Here is a 22,822-nt window from a genome sequence, read left to right on the forward strand (position 1 = left end):
CCCTGGCTCCAGCCCTGGCAGCGGCAAGGTGGCCTCATTGTTTCCTGAGAGAGACACACCTGCCACCCCTCGGTCTGACCTTAAGGAAGCAAAACATCCTTTACAAAAAGATTCTACACACAGCAGCTTTACTCACAACAGCCTAAGTCCAGAAAAAAAGACACACGGCCATCGGCAGGTGAGGCGTAAATGAGCTGCAGTGTGTTCGTGCGATGGTCACCCCTCACCGAGCAACACGAACTACGTACACGAGACGCGGACGGGGCTCCCGACCCCGCTGAGCCAGCAGCCAGGGGCAGCGGGCGACACCCCGTCCGTCTCTGGTTACGTGGAATTCTGGAGATCTAACCTGGGAGACTGATCCACGGCGCAAAAGAAGGTGGGTGGTTGGAGAGGTAACAGCCAGGTGAGTGGGGTGGCGGTCACACGAAGGTATGACTTGGTCCCATCCGATCATATGCAAACTATGCATCAACAGAGCTTATTTTAGAAGTGTTAACACAGAACTAAATGCAACCTCAAACATACCGGAACCTCTCTGCGGGTTCACGTTCATTTTCCTAATGACAGTGACGCCAAGACCCCTGCCTGGGTTACTGGCACAACATCGACACTGCTAGACATTCCCCGGGGTTTAATTACGACAGGGCTCACTACGTCTCCTCTCCCAGATGCCTAGATGTGACCTGAAGGCCATCCTGAGAATGCGAAGCAAGCTGAGGAAGCTGCTGATGGCTGTGGCCCCTGGCGACCACCTGCGAGTTTTCAGTACAGAGCGACCAGCGCATGACACAAGTTCCACCCAGAACCCCCAGTTTTAACGTTTGTGACTGTCACTGGCTGACTTCAAACCTATTCCAAATGTACGTGTTTGAAAAACACTGCACTGACTTACGCAAGAGAAAGCGGGTAATGACCGTGCCCTCTGGTCCAGCCTTGCCTTCCTAGCTAGTGAGACAGGCTTCGTGACAGTGAGCTGAGGCCCGACCTTCCCTTTGTCTCTGGCTCAACAGCTGAGCTCTGGGTGCACACGGGGCCCACCATGACCACGTGGCATGTGGTCTGACCACTGACCTTTTCCTCTGGGTACACGTGGGACATGGTGAGACAGACATGAGACAAGCCTGAGGCAGCCCCTGACACAAATACCTAGTCACACAGTCTCTGGAGAAAGGACCTCTCCAGAAACACCTGAGCATCTCATGCACCGCCCTCTTTCCAGTGACTGTTCCTGGAAAGGAGCCCGCAGAGCCAGGAAGGGCCGTGGTGGCTACTCATGCTACCTCCCCAGGGAGGGACAGGTCAGGCGAGTGAGCAGGAGCTCAGCCTCCAGGAGAGACGGGAGCCTCCCTACGCCATCCTGCGTGCAGGTGAGCCCTCACGGCCCCAGCCCTGCTGGACTCTGAAGGAGGCCTGTAACTTCACCTAGTTCCCTTCTCTGCCAAGGTTATTATTTGTATGATGTTTTCAGTATCGCTCGTATAATGAAAAACAAAAGACAAACATGTCCAATTAGATATTTTTCCACTGTGGACCTAATTACTTCGTTCTACAATGAATAACAGCTGTCTAATTATGCTATAGTAAACGCTACTTCCTGGCTTTTTGATAAAACTTTTTAAAAGTATAACATATCTTAAAAACCACCAGATAACCACCACCCAGATAAAATTTGTGACTATATTTATAGACTTTAACTTTTATAATTAACCTATATCTAAAGCAAGGAAAATATTGGAAAAGTCATAGTTACAGGACAGAATGTAAACTTTGTGAGCTTGATGGTGTAAAATAACCACAGATGGACTGGAATCTAGGGAGCTGAGGGTGGGCGAGCAAGGGGCGGCTCTGCCTGCCTCCCATCCGTGAACCGAGAAGCAGAGATTTGCTTTACTAGCTGCTGTCACAGGGGTAGGTGTTAAAGAAGATTAAAGGCAGAAAGCAAGCCTGCCTCCAGGGACCTGGGCTGGGAATGGGCACGGGAGCCTTCCTTTCTATTTGTACTCTTTGAGGTGTCACTTTTTTAAACTGTACGCATCATCTTTTTAGAAATCTTACTCACATAAAAGTTTACGTTACCATTCCCTAAAGGCCTCACCTCGGCAAGAGCTGCAGCTTCTTTGTCCTGCACAAACACAATCGGTGGCACATTCCTCAGAATCTGCTGGGACATCAAAAGATGCCTGGAGAGAGACAAAGCAGGCTTATGCCATGGTGGGTAACGTTTGCTGGAGAGGCACGGCAGTGCCAAAACAAAACGTATGATAATCTCATGAAAACATAAGAAATAAGATTTGCTTATCACATTATTCAAAGGTGAAAACATCAGCCCACAAGTCTTCGTTGGCCAACTGCGCATTACAAAAAGGATAAGAAACGCATCACTACAGTTGTTTTTAATTCTCTAAATGCAACTTTTGAGATTCCAGTAAGTATTCTGATCTGCACTTATCAACATCCTCCTGGGCATCACTGTGGCCTTGGACCCACAGCTGGGCAATAATGACCTGTCAGTGAGCCGTCCTCCACTCAATGGACATGCACTGGCAACATTGCCACCCAAGTACGACGGTCCCCAACCACTGTGACAGCAGACCGGGAAGTGATGTCTGCACTACGCAGTCAGGTGAATCTGGGTGCAAGCACAGAGTGAAAATGTGGCTGTGACACAGAGCACATCTGTCAGTGATAGATCTTGGGACACACTTACGGGAAAACCGATACTAAACCCTGGGTGATCAGAAGGGTTGGGAACAGGGACATTCTATTTAACTGAATTTTATAACTACCTAAAATTAATCAGAAAACAATACTGTTATCTCGACACTTACGGGAAACCTCTCATTTTTAAATTTCTGTTAAATGCGAAACATGAAATCAACTGATAATTCTTTCATGTACAAGTTTACAGACTCCTGGGAACAACTGCAATGGACATCGGTGACCACAAGGCAGGACGGCTAAGTAGACGGTGTGAAGACACCAGTGCATGTATGACTCTGCGTATGACCCTGACTTCCCAACACCCGGCCACGCCCACAGCAACGAAGGGCAATGCAGGGGATGCCAAGAGGGACAGAGAGAAAGCAGGGAGGCAGGAAGGACGGGTTCCAATCCTGAGCGTGCGGGGTGGTTGGGTCTCTGCGTTCAAGTCTGAGGAGACCTTGAGTAACTACTATCACCCAGCTCAGTTCTCAAAATCTTAGGACCCCTTTACACTCAAAAAATTACTGAGGACCCCCAAAGAGCTTTTGTTTTTGTGAGTTATAGCCATAAATATCTGCCATATTAGAAATTCAAACTAAGTATTTTAAAAATACGTATTTATTAATTCATTTAAAGTAAACCCACCAAACGTTCAGACATTTTTAATGCAAAATAACTACTTCCAAAAATGTTTTTGGAAAAGCGGGGCAGTGTTTACACAGCTGCAAATTTCTTTCATGCCCAGCTTAATGGCAGACAGCTGAACTGCCATGTCTGCATCTGCGTTCACTCTGCTCTGATGTTATTTTGGTTGAAATATAAGTCTGGCCTCACACAGTTCTCTAACTGCAAAATGGAGAATACAAACACCCTTCAAAGAGTGTGGCTCTTCTTGACGCTACACGAACACGCAACACGTGGTCGTTTTCAGGGTCGGTCGCGATGTGGACCCTGACGGCAGGTCGCTGGGCACAGACCACCTGCTCTCGCACTCTGCACTGCTCTCGGCACGTGACCGCAACCTCGCACACCGGTCACCCGGGAAGACCGGTTCCCCAGGCCGTGCGCACTGCAGAAGGTCGACACGTTCACCAGACCGCATCGCACTGTCTGGGTCGCCACCGATCTCGTGGAGTCTGTCAGTACTGGAAAGCTGTCAAACGCACAGTGGTGGATACTAGTTGTCTAAAATTCTGATCTTCACTTGAAAGCTTGACTTTTATCACAGGCAACAAGTGGTCCGTTGTTTTCCCTGTGACAGGTTCACTTGGTCGTTTGCAGAAAACGTCTGTCAAGTACCCACATCTGAAAAACTAGTTTGTTCACTTGCTCCAAGAGAAAAAGTGACTGTGGGACAGCTTGACCCTCGAAACCCCGAGAAGGACCCAGAGCCCCCATTCTGAGACTCGCTGACCTACTTATGGCTTAAATGAAAATGTCAATGACACTCTTTAGTCCAAGAAAACGCTGCCAAAGTTTTCCCGGAAAGGGAAAGCGCGCGGGAGCGGCGGCGCAGCCTCACCTCATCTGCGCGGCACTCCTCCGCAGCGCGGCCCCGGCGCGCGCGTCCCGCTCGGCCCGCGGCGTGGCCTTCCAGTACACTCGGCAGGCGGAGAAGTCCGCCGTCAGGGACACCTGGGCCCGCCCCGAACCACCGTCAGCTTGCTCGCGAGACAAGCGCCCGGGCGGCCGTCCCCAGCGGAGCGCGGGAGGCCGGCACGCACTGCCACAGGCCACCGCCTCCCCGTGCACTCCAGCAGAAGCGGGGCAGGGACGCCCAGACCTCACCCGGCCCAGCACCCCTAGGAGACCCTGCACGGCCGCCTGCTCGCCCCCTCCCTTCCCTCCCGCTGAACCCGCGCTGAGTGGACAGATGGCAGGAAGCCGCCTCCCTTAGCTGTCCACCAAGGGGCAGAGGCGGCCCCTGCTCGCCCGACCCGGGTCTCCCAACGCTGCGCCGCTCCCGCGCGGCAGAAGCACGTGCTTGCACACCGCGCACGCGCAGACAGCCGCATTCCCTCGCTTCGGCCGCGCGCCGGGCCCCTCTGCGAGCTGGCGGGCCCGGCCGTGTACCTTGGACAGCTCCACGTTCAGGTCGCAGAGCTCCTGGCTCACTTCCGGGGTGCACAGCAAGTCGGTCAGCGCTTTGTGGAGGAGGCCGTTCAGGGCCCTCAGCCGCACGCCGTCTTCCTTCCTGGTCTTCCGCGAGGTGCTCTTAGTCAGAGACTCCAGCTGGGACGGCTTGTAAGTCTCGGGACAGGACAGACACACAGCCGGCATTAGACTGTACTGACTTACAGAAGGGGCAGCTGGCAAGAACCTGAACGCCTTCGTAAACAAGGGACAACTGTCACGGCACAGTGTATTTTACAGAGCTGGACCCTTCTGGATCTTATCTAGGTTGAAAGTACTGCCATTATAATGTTTCCCCCAACACGAATTGAAATATAAGCCACATATCATAAAACCCTCCCACTTAAAATGTACAATTCAGTGGCTTTTAATATATAGTACATTTTTTTCTAATTAGAGCCAATCGTTACATAAATTTTTACAGTATATTTATACATGTGTGTTTTAAACACACACACACTAAAAACTGAATGGACATGATCTTCTTAGAATTTGATAACAATATGACATTCTGGAAAACTTTAGTGCAATTTTTTTAAGGTCAAAATTCCATGTTACCAGCGCATCTAGTCCACTGCTACAGACCCCGTCCCCTCCAGCACAGAAATGAGAGGGGCTGCCAGGCTGGAACTTGGCTGACTTGGGCAGCCTTGTGCCCACCAAGGTTTCAAAGTGGCTCGTCGCCACCCCTCTGTACTTACCAAGTGAGGGCCCAAGGAAGGACCTTCATACCAGAATTTTTTTCTATGGGGAGAAAACAAGAACTGTGTTGGATATTGATAGCAAATTACAGAAGAAAAAAATTACATAAGTTAAGGCGGGCTTCCAGTACCACAACTGTTTCTAAGGGGCTGAACTTGGACACAGAAATCGTGAGACTGGGAATCCAAGATATTTAGATATCTAACTGACAACATGGTTGTGAGGGAGAGACAAAAATTATGCACTCTCATAATTTTTTACTCAAAGTCCCAAAGGTAGAGAAAGAGGATCTAAAAAACACGCCTAACAAAGGGCACATGAGCACTGTGCTCTGCTGGATAAAGCTGTGTCCCAGGGGTTCCGGTCAGCGACTCACATTACCACCTGCGTAACTGGAATCAAACAAGTGAGTGGGGGCGGGGTGGGGAGCCAGGCTGCTCAGTGTTGCCGTGGAGGTTACAGATGAGCAAGGAAAGGAGGCTGGAAGGGTCATGGGGTAGGGGTAGAGCTGGGGATCTGTATGAACTCAAGTTTCACTTAACGGAAACAGACGGTGACACACAGAAACATTCACAGGTAAGTGCATATACAGGGCTTAATATAAACACATTTTTTGCTGTCAGCTGAAAGGGCCTAAAAGACAGACACCCTGGTAGCAATGGGTATGCTCAGCTCTGAGGTCATGGTGTCTAATGCCACCCTCCAACACGGGAACCAGAGCTCCTTGGAGAAGTGGCTATTCTGGAGCTAAGGCATCTTGCAGTGCCACAGAGAAGTGCTAAATAACTAACCAGTACCCGCTAAACTTTCGAGGTCTTCAAAACAAGGACTGCCAAAGTTAAAAAGAGCCTAAAAAGATGATGACTATGTAATGTGGTCCCTCAGTAGGACCCTGGAACAGATAAAGGACATTAGGTGAAATCTATGGGAGCATAAATAAAGCATGGACTTTAGTTAATGATACTGTATCAATATTGGTTAATTGTAACAAATGTGCCAGACTAACGTAAGATGTTAACGTGGGGGAAACTGGGTGTAGCTTATGGGAACGCTGTACGCTGTATGCAATTTTTCAATAAATCTAAAACTATTTTTAAAAAGTCTAGTAGAACAGTTAGTTTTCAAAAGACTTAAAACTATTACCCGAACTGTAAAAGAACAGAAAAAAGGCTGGGTAGGAAAACGGCAATGTTAAAGGGAGAGGTGGAATAGCTAGTGACCTTTCGACGATCACTGCCTGACAAGCAAAGGCTGAGCTTGCTGGCCGGGCGCTGGGGGCCAGGGCCGCGCGGTCCTGGTCCTCCGCGCGGACCCCCGACCCGTAGGCACCACCCCAGCCCGCAGGTCCCCTACGTTGAGCGCACCGCCCCCATGCCCCCACCCCGCACTCGGGGCGCGTTACTTGGTTTTTGCGGCAAATTTCTTGAGCAGGTTCTTGCCGCAGGAGACCGGCGAGCCGTGCAGGTCTCGGGCGCCGCCCAGAATCCCTGCGTGACGGGCGCCAGGCAGAGCCTGGAACCCCGCGCGGAGGGACCCTAGCCGGTGCGCCACCACGCTCATGGCCGCCAAGCAAAGAGAACTAAAACGTGGCTTTACAGAATTACCTGAGAGGAGCAGGTGGGCAATGGACCTGAACTCCAGCAGGAACAGGCTGGCTGCCTGAGCAGGAGCAGACCTAGAGGACGGACTGGCAGGACGATGAAGCAGCAGGGGCAGGGGCCATGGGAGGCGACAGTGGGAACGTGAGCAAGGAGCCCAGGGAGCCTGGAGGACAGATGGGCAGGACCAGCGTGAAGCGGAGGGGCGGGAGCGACGTGTGGTGGAACCATGGCGACACGCAGGCAGGTCCCTGGAGAGGAGGACAGGTGAGCCCGGGACGTAAACGGAGGGCAGGAGCGACGATACATGTGGACGACGATGCGTACAGGCAGTGCCGAGCAATCTGGGCTGGCTTGTCAGGCAGAGGCAGAACCCTGAAGAACAGGTGGACAGGACGTGAAGGGGGAGGCAGAGGAGTGACACTTGAGGCAGGTCAGGAGACGTGTCAGAGCAGGTGAGCAGCAGAGAACAGCATGTCTGGGACTGGGTATTGCTGGAAGGGCGGGGTCTGGAGGATGCGGGGCGGGGCCCAGAGGCAACGTGTACTCACTCCCAGGTGGAACGCTCGCCAGCCACCAGGCTGCTGTGACTAGTTTACGCAAATGCTCCAAGCTACCCGAGAAGATGTTTTCCGCTCCCCTACCGCAAAATAGCAAATGAAGAGAGCAGGGAGGTGAGCGCTCTTCGCTGGGTGGTTTACATGCAACGGGACAGCCTGTAGTGGAGCCCCCGCTGCCTACACAATTACCCAGGACTCGTGTTTCTGCCTGTTTACAGGGCCAACTCATTTGCTCATGCCCGAAGGTTTTCTTCCTAGGTACCACCTAACTAGGATACCTGGAGAAGGACAACGGATCCAAAACCACTCCGGAAAGGCGCGGTCCCTGGTAACCCCTGCCGCAGAGCCGGCTCTCTCCCCAGTTCCCCGCGCTGATCGCTGGCTCTGTTTGGTTCTCTCTCCCGCTAGTAAGTAATCCCCCTGAGAGGGGTACTTTGTTCCCTACAGTAGCCCCAGCACTTAGAACAGGACTTGGCACCTAGAATGTCCTCAGTATTCATATTTTAAATGATTGAAAGAAACGAACGAAGAGGGATTAGGGTATCAAGGAGACTATGCAATCCAAGAGGCTATCAGAATTTAACAGGATGTAAAGCAATAGCCCCCTGGGACATCCGCAGACCTACCCCAGGGTTTTAATCCAAATGCAATTACTTGCAGACTTCTGGACGGTAGACAAATAACCCTCTACTCAGATGCACTGAATGATCAAAGACTCCCCTCATAGAGCTGCCTTGAGGATGGAGTGAGGATTTAGTAAGCTCTCAATAGATGGTGACTATTATTACCATTCTCAAAGTTTTTCAGATGAAATAATATTGAACCAACCTACATAATGGACTCTAACATAAGTACACAAATTTTTTTTTCCATTTTATGTGCCATGTTTTCATCCCTGTGAAGTCTCAGCTCACATAAATCATTTAAGTAGCACTTCATTGGGAATGGGAAGCCCATTGAGAGAAGCCAGGATGCTTTCCACCAAATTTTCCATCATCTGTCGTCTGGCTTGATGAGTTGCACTTCCAATGTGAGGTGTCAGAATGATGTTCTTCAACTTCAGCAAAGGATGATCTCTGAAATACAGATGAATTGAGGAAAAGCATTCAGAGCTGTTTAGTCTCCTGAACTTCTTACTCATGTTTCGCACCCCACCCTAAGAACAGCCATGGGATGCTTTATGGCATACTTTAATTACACCTAGCTATGACCACCTCTCATCTAACCCCCGTATGAGGGACCCTACATTCTGGGGTGCTAACACCTAACTGCATCCAGGCTATTAGTACACAATGGCACAACATGTGTGGTGGATTAAACACTGGCCCACAAGACAGAAAAGGGCCTTAGGGAAGATAGATGCTGGTCCAGGCATCACAGGACCAGCTGGACGTGCCTTTAATGAGCGGCACTCAGAGGGCAGAGATTTATTAACTAGAATTAGCAGATTAGATGGGGTTCTCTTCCAGAAAGAATGCAAAGGATGGGAGTCAGCCTGGAGAGATGATGAGGTTTTAGTGGAGCAGGTCAGACAGGCCACAGACAATGATGGATAACAGTGCGACCGCTGAGAAAGGGCCGTGACCTACCCCAGCACGGCCTCCTGTTCAGTACAGAGGCCAAAGGAGCCATGTGGCAATGACCCTCCATCTTAGCTACTGCAGCTCAAAGGGCACACCTTTGGGAAGTGTATGGACCCCAAAATCTATGGACATTCTCTGGCGCACTTATATCAATGTACTAGGACTGCCCTAGCCCCCAGGACTGATAGCAGGAAGCCATCCTGTAGTGTGGTCAGCGGGGGTGAGAACTACTCTTCCCTCCTGTACAATGGCACTCTCTGGAAACTGGGCTCAGGAGGAGGCTGTGAACTGAGACAGAGTGACTGCCTTGGTCCCAGCTGACGTGGAACACAGAGGTAGCTGAATCACAGCCAATCGTAACAGCACCTGTCCATAATAATATCTGGTGTATAGGCAAGAGCCAATTCTGTTGAGAAGGCATAGCAAATACCTCTGTAATTGTTACTGATTTGTTATGTAATGAAACTGCATTTTACCATGACCATGTTGTGACATGGTGTAACACTGGCATTGTTAGTAAAAATTAACTACCTCACGAAACAAGTCCTGCGATGACACTGATACTGATGATCAATTGTATTGGGAGACTGAGTTAAAGCCTTCTCAATACGAATATTGATATGATACCAATAGGAAGTGACTGGCCTGAGGAAAAACTAAATTTAGCTAAATAGCAGCTAATTTATACACTGAATGCACAAGGCCATCATAAGGTACAAATCGTGGTAGATCAATGGGCAAACAATCAAACGAGTACAAAAATGCCAAACTGTATGTAATGGATTTATAGGGTGGGTTAGTTGTTGTTTTAAACCTATCCCTGCCCACACTGGCCCTTCCAAATGGTAGGCATAGTCACACGAATGCTATTGCTGTCATATAAATACTGTAATAAATGCAGATGTTCCAATACATATGATGGCTTTGCTGTAAGACAGCCCAGGCTGAGGGCCAGGGAGGGGATGGCCGTGTAGTAACAGGTTAACTCAGCAGGCAGGCTCGGAGCACTCAAAACCAGCACCTTACAAAGTTGGCCCTCTGGGACACAGCCTTTGCTCTCTGCCACCTGATAAGAGTGTCTTCCTGTGCTTGGGGCCTGGAGCAAAGCCAGAGTTTATGCTAACAGTGTAATCTGTGGGGAGTGCCTGTTTTTGCTCACCTGGAGCCCTGGGCCACTCTGTATCATTTTGACCTGGGGAGGGGCTGGAAACTAAGTAGCCTACATGCTGACCCCAAGGCTCGGGTGAATGTCCCTGGTTAGAAGTACTTCACTGTGTGGCCCAACATCATTGCTGGAAGTCGTAGCTGCTGTCCACATAGCTGCACTGGGGAAGGACAGCCGGAAGCTGTGCCTGGCTCTCCAGGACTCACCCCTCACGGTCCGCTTTTGCTGACTTTAACTGTACCCTTCTCCATAACAAACCGCAAACTTTTCTGAGTTCTGTGAGTTTCTAGCAAATCATTAAACCTGCAGGTGATCTTTGGGCCTCCTTGTAGTAGTGATAAATGAATTTTTTCTTCTTAAATAATCTTGTAGTAAATCTCTTTGTAAGGCAAAGGATACTTATGCGATATGACTAATCCAAAATTTCTTACTTTAAAAAATTTTTTTACAGAAAGCAGCAACAAAACGTCTGCCCCAAAAAATCAAGATGAAAACTCAAATAGGTTGATGAAAATAATATAGAGATTAGAAACTAATAGGATATCTAAAGATTAAGTTATTCATAAAATAATTGTTATATCTCCTGGCCACAAAAATAATTTCCCATGGGACCCTGCGAGTGCGCCACCTATTAGGGTAAACTAACCTTTAGGACGTAACCCTGCTGCTGGCCCTGCAAGTCCTTAGGGAATCTAATAAAAAGCTCATCTTAGCAGACTAAGCAATAGGAGTTATCACGTGACTTCTAGGGTTCTGAGTAAGTGGACAATGGTCCAAAACGCTCATGCTTCTTAATTTCTGTTGAAATTATTTTTTGTTCTAGATCAGTGGTTCTTAAACGTTTGGTCTCAGGAGCTCTTTACAGTCTTAAAAATTGAAGACCCTAAAGAACATCTGTTTATGTGGGTTATATCTATCGACATTTACTGTGTTAGAAATTAAAAAAAAAATTTTAATACAGAAGCATGCATTTTTTTTAGCTGTCAGAGTGTCATCACATGTCATTAGTCTCCGGAAAACTCCATTGAACCCTTGTGAGAAAACATGAGTGGAGAGGTAAATCACATCTTACAGTATTATGAAAATAGTTTTGACTTCTCAGGCCCCCTGAAAGGGTGTCCAGGCCACCTTTTAAGAAACTCTGTTCTAAGTAAATTATTTCCTCAGAAATGTCTAAGTTCTATGGTCAATCTTGATCAATTTAGATATTAAATTTGGTTGTAATGTCATTCAGCTCACAGTCATTTTCTTACCGGATTGAAACCAAAGCTGAAGGAATCAGAGCTAAGAACAGCTAGTTTACAGAATGACATCGTCGAAATTCAAAATAAAGGACAGAATTAAGGCTCTAGCCCTAACAGCCTGGATCTTTGGGTCAAAACACAAAAGCAAATGAAATTAAATAGAAATAAATGTAAAATTTCACACATACATTTAAAAAAATAACTGAGGAACTAACAATCGAGAAACTAATCTTGATTTTAGCTGACTAAACTTAATGAGGGGTGCGATGAGGCTTCTAAAACACGTGCTAACGTTAACTTTGTATAACGTTTCTGCAGTGGTCAGGCACAACGTGAATACCGTGTTCAGGTCTCGAGAGCACATTTTCAAACGACCTTAAAAGCTAAAGTGCTGGAAGACAGTGATAATGACAAGGCGTCTGGAAATGCCATTATCAAGACTATAGTTGAAGGATATGAAGATATTCAGCCTCAAAAAAGAACATAGTAGTTGTCTTACAATACGTGAAGGTTTGCAAGAGATAAGGAAAGATGCTCCAGAGGGTGGACCAGGGACGGTGGGTGTGGGGAGGTCTGTTGGGAGGACAGCTCTCCAGTCCCTGGAGGCTGAAGGAGAGGCGAGACCGTTTGTGGGACATGGAACGGGTCACCACAGGCACCTCCCAGGCTGAGACCCTGCAGCCCCATGACCATGCAGCTGCAGAGGCCAGGTGTGAGGCCTGCCCCAGCACCCAGAGGACCACGAGTCTGTCACCTGGGCAGGGGCTCCGGGTGCGTCACATCCAGTGCTGCTGCTTTGATGACCCCGGTCTGAAGTGCTTGCAGCAGGGCGTCCTGATCCACCACCAGACCTGAGTTGACGAGACAAGGTGTCTATGGTCAGCAAGGCCAGGCAGGACCCGAGGACGCTTCTGCTCAGCGCCTGCTGCCACACGTCTGATCCCCGGGAGGTCTGACAGAGGTGGCCCTGAGCCTGTGACCCAGCACAGGGAGTGCCCTCCGCCCTCTGCGCATACAAGGGGCTGCCTCCCCGGCAACCCGGGGGAAAAAGCAGAGCCTTGGGAGCTTCTCACAGGTTAGGGGACTTAACACAAGTGTGGCCTAACTGCCACTTCAAACGTAACAGTGAGACAGAAGCTGAGAAAACCCTGTGTCCCTCCCAGAGACCCTCAAGGACCTTATAGCCAGAGCGCAGCACCTAGCCTGCCTGCATGTGGGAGAAGCCGAGCCCAGGCCCTGTACTGTGGTGCCTGTTTTTCCAGAACGTTCACTGCGCTCACTGGCCTCTGACCTGCCCAAAGCAAGGACGCATGGATGCTTCTTGCGCCTCGGGGCCCGAGCCATCAGAGCTGTCACACTGGCTCAGCCCTGTGAGGGCGCTGGCAAGCGCTGCTCGCCTTGCCTGGCACAGAGGGACACATGTGGCTGCTGGCAGCACCAGGTCTCACATGTACCCAGGTGTACCTAGCCCCCAACCCTGCCAAGGCCAGTGGCCTGGACGTTTGGCGTCAGCACTGATTCTCACATGTGCGGTCCCTCGCCAGTGTCAGAGGACTCTGTTTCACTCCTTCATAAACGCCACACAAACCCGCCACGATGCTTGGCTGTGGCCTGGGGCCCACTATCTCCTGCGCACAGACACAGCCTACACACACGGCCAAGAGCTCAGCTAACCCAAATCGGTTCTTAAAGTGAAGGCTCGGAAAGGCCACTCCTGCATCTAGAAATCACGCTGCGATGCACCTGCCGCCGGAGACGCCCAAACCCAGACCTGAGACCCAACTGCAGCATCTCATTCTCTGTGCTGCCAATTTGAGGTTCATGAGAGGTGAAGGCAGACACCAGAAACTCAGAATAGAAAGCAATACCGCTTTCGCTCAGCACCCGCCGCCTCCAGGGTCTGGGCCTCTGGAGAAGGCCCGGCCCGCGCACCCCAGGGGCAGCACCTCTGCCGATGTTGACCAGGATGGCCGTGGGCTTCATCAGTCTCAGCTCCCTCCTTCCGATCAGCCCCCGGGTCTGGGGCGTCAGGCTCACGGCCACCATCACGAAGTCCGACTGCTGAAGCAGGTCATCCAGCCTCTCGCAGTACGTGGCCCCGACTGCGTCCTCCTCCTCTGTTTTCCTGTGCAGGGAACGGCACAAAACCCACGTCCTCCCATCAGAAATCGGGTCGCTCCAGGAAGGGGTTGCGAGGGGAGCCAGGGCCTCGGTCTCCCCCCCAGGTGGGTCCAGGACTCAGCCACGGCCCTGGAGCCCCCCACGTCCTGTACCCACGGGACTTCACCAGGGCCACAGCTCCTCGGGGTCAGGAGCCTCCTCCCACCCTCTTCCAACCTGAGTCTGGTGCAAGCCTGATCGGCCTCAGGCACAGTCAGGTCGGGGCACTGCTGAGGGTGGGGAGCCACCGAAGCTTCCAGACAAGACAAAACTAAGGCTGCGAGGGCCGAGTGCTGTCTGTCAGAGGGCGAGGGGCAGGGCCTGACCGAGCCAGGAGTGTGGGCTCCGTTGTCGGTCCCGTCTGAACTCCTGCGCTGGCCGCCCCAGACAGCACAGCGCTCAACAGAAATTCCAAGCTCCAGGCAGGCACAGCATCCCCGGCAGCTGCCAATGCCACGCAAATATGGACAACGCTGACAGTATAGGAACTCTCCTAACACGAGCCTGGCCTGGCAGGGGACACGTGGAGGAAAGATGAAAGGCCAGCTTGCTGGCCCCTCCCGAATGCCCTGCCCACATCGCCCGCCCGCCTTGTCCTGGCAGAGCCCGGGCCTCCACCTTTGCCCCCATCACACTGAAAATTGTCTCTCCACTGTTCACTGTGCAAACACAGTGACTGAAAACGGGGAGCGGTTCTGGTGTGAAATCTCCCAGGTCACCATCAGCCAGGACTGCACCCCACGTGCAGTGGGAGGGCTGCCTTGCAGTGGGGCTGGGGGTTCAAGGGGAGACAGGCGGCCCCTTAGGAGGGTGTGCCTTAAATGAAAGACTACAGGCAGCTTCCAGGGTTGCTGCGACGCAGAGTCAGTGCCACTGGGTGTTGGGCCGAATTGCATATGACAGGAAACGAGTTTCAGACTGAAGAAGGGACTGGGTGAGCAAGGCCTCAGAATTCAAGGGACCAGCCAAAGTGCTCAGTGGGTGTCGACAGCATCTCCCATGATCGAAAAAAATCACTTAAGAAATAAAAAATGAACAATCATAGGTGAGTTAAAATCTCTTCTTGGTTAAATTCTGGAATCTTGTTTTCCTTATGTCTTGTTGATAAATACATCCATGCTTTCTACAAGCAAAGTGTTACATCTTCTGCATAAAATATCTACTTACTGAAGATGAGCATGCAAAATTCATTGCCTCGGTTTTGCCTGTAAACTATGGCGCTATCTTACTTTAAGGCCTGAAAAACAGTTTTGTGGATTATAAATTTCTTCATACGATCGTATTTTCATATCACTGGTTTCTTAACGTGGTTGTAGTACAATACACTTGGTTGATTTAGGTCACATATGCACTGAATTCACAAATTTTTCCTATAATTTTACGGTATCATTTGTTTGGAAATCACACATTTCCTCTGTTTTTCATATCCGATAATGAATAAAACACCTTTGCTTGTTCATTTCTGAAAAAGAACTGTCTTTAGTGATTGTTTTCGGTAGTGGTATTACAGCATTCGTCTCTGTGTAAATTACCCCACATAGGGAAGAGTTCTAGTCCGTACCTATGGTTCTCATTGAAAACAGAACTGGGTGTGCATTTCTGTGATGTTATGAGTACATTTCTACTTTATTTGGAAACATTTGCCAAACTAACGCTGTATAGCATTAAAAATGACTAAGATTGCTTAGCATTAGAAGCAGACTGTGTCTGGAAAGCCTGAAACAGCAGTGTTCGTTGCTTATCTAAAGCCTAGTTCGTTGCTTATCTAAAGCCAACGTCCACGGTGGCAGGAGCACTCCATATAACAAACCTGCTGTATAATGAACAATCTTGGACATTTATCAACTGTTGATACGAAAAGAAAAAGTTCTCTTTCTGGGGAAAATTTTTCAATGGAAAAAAGTCACAGCCACATTTCTAGGTAATCATAAAAATACCACAATCCTTTTCTGGACCGTCGATCCTGTTTTCTGGAAAGAGCAGGGGAGCCTTGTGGAAAACAGAGGGACCACACATCCAACCCGATTTAAGGCAGCGACGGTTCACTGCAAGCCCACCGCCCAGTCCCACCTGCGTCTCCTATTGTGGTACAGAATCTTCATGTCAAACGCCTGGGCCCTCTGAGCGATCCTGTAGCCGATACTGCCCATGCCAACGATGCCCAGGGTGGCGCCCGTCACTTCCTGACCCATCCAGTTCATGGCAAAGTTCTCTGTATCTGGTGAGATGGCCACTTGGTGACCTAAGATACACAACGCGACAATGGGAGTGGAGATGGCGCCACACAGAAACCCATGACTCTTCCTGGGACCTTTTGAGAAGCTGACGAGGGGAGAGGATGCTGGCGGCCGCCCATGGCTCTCACGCATCTCATTCTGACACCAAACATTGTTTGGTGGGGGAAGAAAGCAGGGCCAGACAGCAGCGTCCTCACGACAGAACCAGCACCTCCTGGTAAATACTGGAAACGGCCGCTGCATTCATGTTAAGGAAAGGTTTCTGGTCCAAGTTCATCGGTTCGGTGTGTCTGTGTGTGAGGGATCGTGTGTGCATGTGTGACTGGGTGTCTAGTGTGGCTGTTCTGTGTGTGGCTGTGTGACTGTGTGTGTGACTGTGACTGTGTGCATCTGCATGTGCGACTCCTCCGTGTGTGTGAGCCAGAAGCATCCAGAAGCAGAAGGAGCCTGGTTCTTGCTTCTCCTTCCTCAGCACTTGACGCCAAGCTCCACCAGGAGGAGGGTGAGTGTGGGGTGCTACACCGCCCTTCCTGGAGACAGTCCCCGATGCTCCCAGGGACGCCCAGTGTGTGGACAGGTGGGTCGTGCCCGCCCACCTGTAGGCCTCCCCCCACAGCAGCGCGCTACCCGGCCAAGGAGTAGGCCCCAGGGCGTCTCCGCCAGGTGCCACCATCACTGCCCGCACACACTTGGCCCCTGCTACTTAGCGGCGTCTGGTGGGGGCGGAGGCAGCGGCTGTCACAGACTGTTGGGCTACCTGGCCGGGTCTGGCGCTAAGTCGGCTGCTGCGGGTCAGCAAAGGGACTTAGATTCCCAAGGGTAACCAAGTGCGGGACGCACCGTGAACCCGGCCGGGGAGAGAGGGACCCGCGAAACCCGCCGGGGAGGGACCCGCGCCTCCACGACCGCAGCGCTCACCTTCCACCACCCGCCGCGCCGCCGCCAGCAGCAGGGCCATCCCCAGGTCGGCCGTGGGGCTGGAAACAGCGTCCGGGGTGTTGGCCACCTTCACGCCGAAGCTGGCGATGAGCTTCAGGTCCAGGTGGTCCAGGCCGGCCCCCGCGGAGGCCACGACGCTCAGCGCGGGCAGGCTCCGCAGGAGCTCCTCGGTGACGGCCGGCTTCCCGCCCCAGATGAGCACCGCGCGGATCTTCGCGCCCAGATGTGTCTTATTTCCCACGAACTCTTGCATGCCGATGAGGTTGAAGTGTTTCCGCAGCTCTCCGAGGTGATCCTCGCACACACCACCGGGTCCCCCGAATCCAGACACCAAGACCGCAGGCAGGCCCTCGTCCTCCATGCCCCCAGGTCGCAAGCTGCTCCGCTGCCAGGCCGGGCAGAGTTGTTCAGACAACAGCTCTGCACTCCGCCTCCACCCTTACAAGGCTGGAATTCATTTGATTTCCTGGCTAAATTCCTATAAAACCTGAAGGGCAAGAGACCCAGCGCTCTGCCGGGAGCACCGTGTCCATCATGCCCACTTCACTCGGAGCCTCACCTGCCCTGCAGCTGAAGTGGCCTCTGACCCCAACCCTGGAGTGTTCTCCTAGTGAGGAGGACAGGGCAGGTCCCCTTCCCCGCTCCGTCCCTTCCTCTCCTCCCCCTTCTCCTCTACCCGCTTTTCTCCTCTCCCTTCCTTCCCTCTTTCCTTTCCCTCCCCTCCTCCCCTCCCTCCCCCTCCCTCCCTTCCCCTCACCTCCTCTTCATCCACTCCAGCCCCCAAGCCCGGAGACAACCTGTGCGAGAGCTTGGAAGAGAATTTTAAGAGGCCTACCAATAACCAGGTAAGCCACTCCTGGATTACTGATCTGAACACCTGGGAGAGAGGTGGTTTTTTCCCAGCTACTAAAATTTAGGATAATTAGTTATGCACGAGGTAATAAATAATAAAATTCAATGTGGATGAAGAAGGGGTTGATTCTGCCTCATGGGGTGATGCCATCCTGAATTCCTAACTCAGCAGGTCCTGGTGGGTCGTCACCCCACAGGCATGTAACAATTTTAGTAAAAGGGTTACCTTTGCCTTATGCAGGCCCTGTCCATTGTTTCTGTGCTTTTAGGTTCACACACTTTTGAAACATCAGAATAATCCTTTTTCAGGGCATTGAAGTGTGACTACCCCCAAGAGAACACATGGTCTGTCAGCTATCCTGTAATCTAATCCTCACTCGCTTTCTCTCACCTTCATTTACCTTCCTCGAATTCTCTCCTTGATTCAAAAAACAAAACAAAACAAAAACAAACAAAAAACCTCCGCAAACTGTCATTCTGAGGAGCATTTGAGATCTTGCCTTCCAGCAATTGTCAGTTTGGGCTCAAATGAACTCTCATAAAAATTCTCTACATGTTTGGAATTTCTTACATTGGCATGATAATTTTTTACTGTGAAAGTAAAAGACATTTATTATCATCTGTCTAATGAATTAAATAATGTTTTACATTCCTTGTTACTAATTAAAAATAATGAACTAAAATCTGATGTGGGTACCTGAACTTTGCCCATTTATAGCTTTCCTCCAAAAAGCCGGTTGTGTTTCGGGAATTGAGGCTAATGGATGAGTTTTATCTTTGAGTCATGAACTTAGCTAAAAATGTTTACAATTCATTCAAAGCTCAGAGCGTAATTGGTTAAAAAAAACTTTTCGGACTTTGAGTAGTTTAAAAGAGCATTATTCAAGATAAGATTCTAGTTTATTTTCAGACAGGCGGCTTGGTTCCTGACTTGCATTAACACTGGTCACAGAGCAGCGATATACCCACCACACCATTAGTGTCGGTGGTCTCATGTGGAAAAGATGCAAGATTCTCCAGGTGACTCGTGGCTGCTCCACGTGCTCAGACGGAGTGAGAGTCCCAGTCAGGAGAATGGCAGCAGCTGTGCCGGGAGCACCGGGCGGATGCTGGGCCCTGGCCTTTCTTAGCCTCTTTCTCTCGCTCTATAATCCCCCTCAAAAGCTGGATTTTATTTCCCTCCCTGCCAAACTTGCCCTCCTGTCCTCTCTCCAACCCCTTTTAAAGTCTATTCTCTTCTCGCCCTCCAGTAGTTTTCTGCCCCCACCATGAGTACAAAATCAAAGTCACCTGTTCTGTCTCTCACAGACTCCTGGCTCGGAATCTGCACAAGACTCAGAAAACAGGCTGAAAAAGGAATTTTCCTTAATGAGGAGATAGATGATGCTACGGTTAGCCCCTCTGCTTTCTTGTCAACCTTTGCAAAGTTTGGATTTGATGGAAAATTATCTGATCAGTACATGACCAGATAAGGGGACCTAAAAGATTAAGGTATGCCAAATGGTTTACAGATCCCTTAACAATCTGTCTGCTAGTTCAGGATCAATGCAAACTGCGCTGTCTGTACTTTTTATACGAAGTTTCTTCCGTCACCATGTATCAACAAATCCAATATAATTTAAAACCAATACCATCACAATGTGTCTCAGCAAAAACAGGTGCTATGCTCCTAAAAAACTAGATTCATGTAAGGGAGAAAACTATGAACTAAAATCTGATGTGGGTACCTGAACTTTGCCCATTTAAAGCTTAACCAACTTAGATAAATAATAAATACCTGACCAAATTGAACTTTAAATTCTGGCAGAGTCTCTGAAGCCACCTCAATCCTCTCCCAAACGAGGCAGATGTAAATAATAACAACATTGGATTTTCCCTGTTAAGTCCTTTAGGCTTCCTCAATGCGGGTCAGAATGGGTCTTAGGATTCTAGTGCATACCACTTGTCCCAGGTGAGGTCTAGGGTCACAGCCATATCCACACGGCAGAGCTCGGTTGAGGCTCCGGCCCACGCCACGACATCCTAGGTGCACACTTACCTTATGAAAAGACCCCAAATATAAGGAGCGCTTTCGTGGAAACCAGCCTCCCGGAGACGTCCTTGACAGTGAACGCCTAAGGTCTAAAAGCACAGAGACTTCTCACCTGCCCAGCACGCCCTACCTAGCCCCAGATCCCGCCCCACTGGCCCGGCTCCCGGCTGTGGTCCACTGCCCAGGCCCGGCCCCGCCCAGGCCCAACCGGCACCACCCTCTTGCCCCAAGCCCCGCCCCACTTGCCCCGCCCCGGGCTGCGGTCCACCCAGGCCCAGGCCCCGCCCCGTCCCGCCAGCTAACACCCAACTTGCCCGAGGCCACGCCCTCAGCCAGGCCACGCCCACGTCCTGGGCCGCTCTCCGCCCCTCTCGCCCTAGGCCCCGCCTCGCTTCGCCCCGCCCCAGCTCGCTCCCTCCCCTCGCCTCCGGGGCCTCGGCACGACCTCCCCGCGGCCGCCCGCCCTGTCCCGCCGACCGCGCTTCCCCACCGCCCAAGCCCCGCCTCTCCAGGGCGGAAAGGCCTCGCCCCCAGGCCGAGTCCCGCTCCCCGCCGCGCCTCTCGGAGCAGGCCACGCCTCTACTTCAGCTTCCGGCTGGAGTGTCTCGGAAGTTGCAGGGGGAGCACCGGAAGTGCACTTGCGCGCGCGTAGTGGCCCAGAAGGACTTTGTTGCCGTGGTGATGGGGATAGCGCGTGGGATGGAGTCCCCTTCCGGAAAGCTGGGGAAGCCCCAGGGCCTGGTCAGGGCCTGGGTCGTGGGTGTGTGCGGCCTGTGTGCTGGGGAAGGTCGGCCGGGGTGGCCTCCGCGTGGCAGGTGTGAGGACGCGGCGCGCGGTGTGGGGACTGCACACCTCCGCGCTAGGAATCTGGGGAGGGAGGGGCGGTTAAAGAGCAGGTCTCAAGTTGTAAGTTTAATAATTTCAAATCCACGTTTATGACAAGTGAATTTGTTTTAATACTTCTGATTATGACAGACAAAATGTTGCTTTGACATAAGAACCAAAGTAAGTCAGGCTACACCTGTTTTTCCCAATGAAAGAGAAACCGTATTGAAGCCCCTGGGCCAAGAGGTTTGCGCAGAGGCCGCGTTTGGGCCTTATTGGACCTTCTTCTTAGGGCGTAGGTTGTTAGTGTGGCCACACTTCTGGCAGTGGACAGCACGGGGATGCAGGCGGGTATAACACTTGCGGCAGATCCTGTCGCAGTTGTACTTCTGGGCAAGCTGGCGGAGGGAGGACTCAGTGATGCCGCCCTGCAGAAGAAGCACCAAGTGCAGAGTGGACTCTTTCTTGTTATTTTAGTCTGAGAGAGTGCAGCTGTCTTCCAGCTGTTTGCCCGCAAAAATCAGACGCTGCTGGTCAGGTGCGATGCCCTCCTTGTCTTGGATTTTAGCTTTGGTGTCACTGGGCTCGACTTCGAGTGCGATGGTCTTGACGCAATGTCAGGCTCTTCACAAAGATCTGCATCTCTGCGTTTGCTGGGCAGACTGCCCGGCCGCGCTGTTGAAGAGAAGGAGCACCTGTTCTTGATAAGCAGCAGCCCAGCTGTTGAGTGGCCCCTGTGGGGGCTCATCAATAACATATGGAGACGCCACCATGGCAAGGGACATTTAGACTGCAAATACTGAGAGTTTGTAAGAACTAAAGAGTTTCGGTTTGGGTGAGGCGACTCTTTCTAACCTAAAATCTCTCTGAAGACCCTTGGGGCATTCCCTCGTGTCCGGGCATTCCACCTCGACAGTGGTTTATAATAAACCACAGGGAACGATGGCAGCCTGCCTAGCATCACTGCAACGTTGCAGAATGCGAGATCAGTATATAAAAATTTATTTCTATACACTAGTTATGAATAACCTGAGAATAATTAAAATAATTCCATCTAGATAACATCAAAAATAACAAAATACTTAGGAATAAATTTAACAAAAGTGCAAGATGTGGGCACTGGATACTAAGGCATAGATATTAAAGATCAAAATAAATGTAAAGACATCCCACATCCATGGATTAGAAGACGAAATTATAGCAGTACTCCCTAAACTGGTGTACAGATTCAACACAATCTCTACCAAAATCCCAGCTGCCTTTTGTGCAGAAATTGACAAATCCAAAAGTTCACATGGAATGCAAGGGACCTAGAAAAGTCAAACCAATCTTGACCAAAATCGGAGGACTCACTTCCTGATGTCAAGAGTCGCTACAAAGCTACATTAATCAAGACAGTGATACTGACATAAGACTACACATACAGATCAATGGAATAGAACTGACACCACAGAAATAAATCCTTAGACAGTCAGTTGATTTTCAACAAGGGTGCCAAGGCAATTTGATGGGGAAATCATCATCTTTCCAATAAATGGTGTAAGATAACTGGATAGCCACGTACAAAAGAATAAAGTTGGATGCCTACTTAACAACATACACAAAAATTAACTCAAAATGATCATATACCTAATGTGAGAATTAAAAGTATAAAACTCCTAGAAGAAAACAAACATTTGTAACCTTAGAATGCTTTCTTTGATATGACACCAAAAGCACAAACAACAACATAAATTGGACTTACTATTTAAAACTTTTGTGCTGCAAATACCAAAGGGAAAAGTCAATCCACACAACGGGAGGAAATATTTTCATATTATATATCTGGTGAGGGTAGAGTTGGTTCCACAACTCTGTGAAGAACCACTATACCTTACATGAGTAAATCTTATGAGAGTGGTATCCCCACAAGGCTTTTTAACAGACATCCGAAGATGGACAGTGGTGACGGTTGCAAATGATGTGAATGTAATTGACGCCACCAAATGCTTAAACCTGGTTAAAATGAAAACATATGTATTTTACCACAATAGAGAATGTGAAACAATGTTTCAGTAAATTATTTGGGGGCGTTTGAGTCTTACGC

General features: G+C 50.3%; 2 protein-coding genes, 1 long non-coding RNA gene and 1 pseudogene across 11 annotated transcripts; 1 reads left to right on the plus strand and 3 right to left on the minus strand.

Moving 5' to 3' along the window:
* Positions 1-107: 107 nt before the first annotated feature.
* On the minus strand, positions 108-7,107 carry LOC120583618 (putative ribosome-binding factor A, mitochondrial). Of its 5 annotated transcripts, XM_039838992.1 has the most exons (6): positions 6,944-7,107; positions 5,541-5,583; positions 4,780-5,034; positions 4,229-4,341; positions 2,099-2,183; positions 138-464 (listed from the first exon to the last, which is right to left on the minus strand). In XM_039838992.1, exons 1-6 carry the CDS (start codon positions 7,099-7,101, stop codon positions 423-425), a joined length of 696 nt encoding a protein of 231 aa, XP_039694926.1. In that variant the 5' UTR covers positions 7,102-7,107; the 3' UTR covers positions 138-422. The 5 variants fall into 5 exon arrangements, with proteins under 5 accessions (XP_039694920.1, XP_039694933.1, XP_039694926.1 ...); XM_039838986.1 differs by having other exon boundaries at positions 108-2,183; XM_039838999.1 differs by having other exon boundaries at positions 124-2,183; positions 4,780-4,956.
* Positions 7,108-7,662: 555 nt separating this feature from the next.
* On the plus strand, positions 7,663-15,321 carry LOC120583676 (uncharacterized). Of its 2 annotated transcripts, none has more exons than XR_005647843.1 (3): positions 7,663-7,813; positions 7,958-9,617; positions 12,010-15,321. It is a non-coding gene; the product is annotated as an uncharacterized LOC120583676 (long non-coding RNA). The 2 variants fall into 2 exon arrangements; XR_005647844.1 differs by having other exon boundaries at positions 7,958-8,106.
* LOC120583654 (glyoxylate/hydroxypyruvate reductase B-like) lies at positions 8,541-20,491 on the minus strand. 4 transcript variants are annotated; one of them, XM_039839010.1, is made up of 7 exons: positions 20,402-20,491; positions 19,918-20,000; positions 17,007-17,412; positions 15,922-16,093; positions 13,638-13,816; positions 12,446-12,542; positions 8,541-8,775 (listed from the first exon to the last, which is right to left on the minus strand). In XM_039839010.1, exons 3-7 carry the CDS (start codon positions 17,386-17,388, stop codon positions 8,619-8,621), a joined length of 987 nt encoding a protein of 328 aa, XP_039694944.1. In that variant the 5' UTR covers positions 17,389-17,412; positions 19,918-20,000; positions 20,402-20,491; the 3' UTR covers positions 8,541-8,618. The 4 variants fall into 4 exon arrangements, with proteins under 4 accessions (XP_039694944.1, XP_039694972.1, XP_039694963.1 ...); XM_039839038.1 differs by lacking the exon at positions 20,402-20,491 and adding an exon at positions 20,226-20,244; XM_039839029.1 differs by lacking the exon at positions 20,402-20,491 and having other exon boundaries at positions 15,922-16,069; positions 19,918-20,099.
* Positions 20,492-20,843: 352 nt separating this feature from the next.
* On the minus strand, positions 20,844-22,426 carry LOC120583700 (ubiquitin-60S ribosomal protein L40-like; annotated as a pseudogene).
* Between the last annotated feature and the right edge of the window lie 396 nt (positions 22,427-22,822).

This window comes from Pteropus medius, unplaced genomic scaffold (genome assembly GCF_902729225.1).
Source record: "Pteropus medius unplaced genomic scaffold, Ma_sr-lr_union100, whole genome shotgun sequence".
In the NCBI taxonomy this organism is placed as follows: domain Eukaryota; kingdom Metazoa; phylum Chordata; class Mammalia; order Chiroptera; family Pteropodidae; genus Pteropus; species Pteropus medius.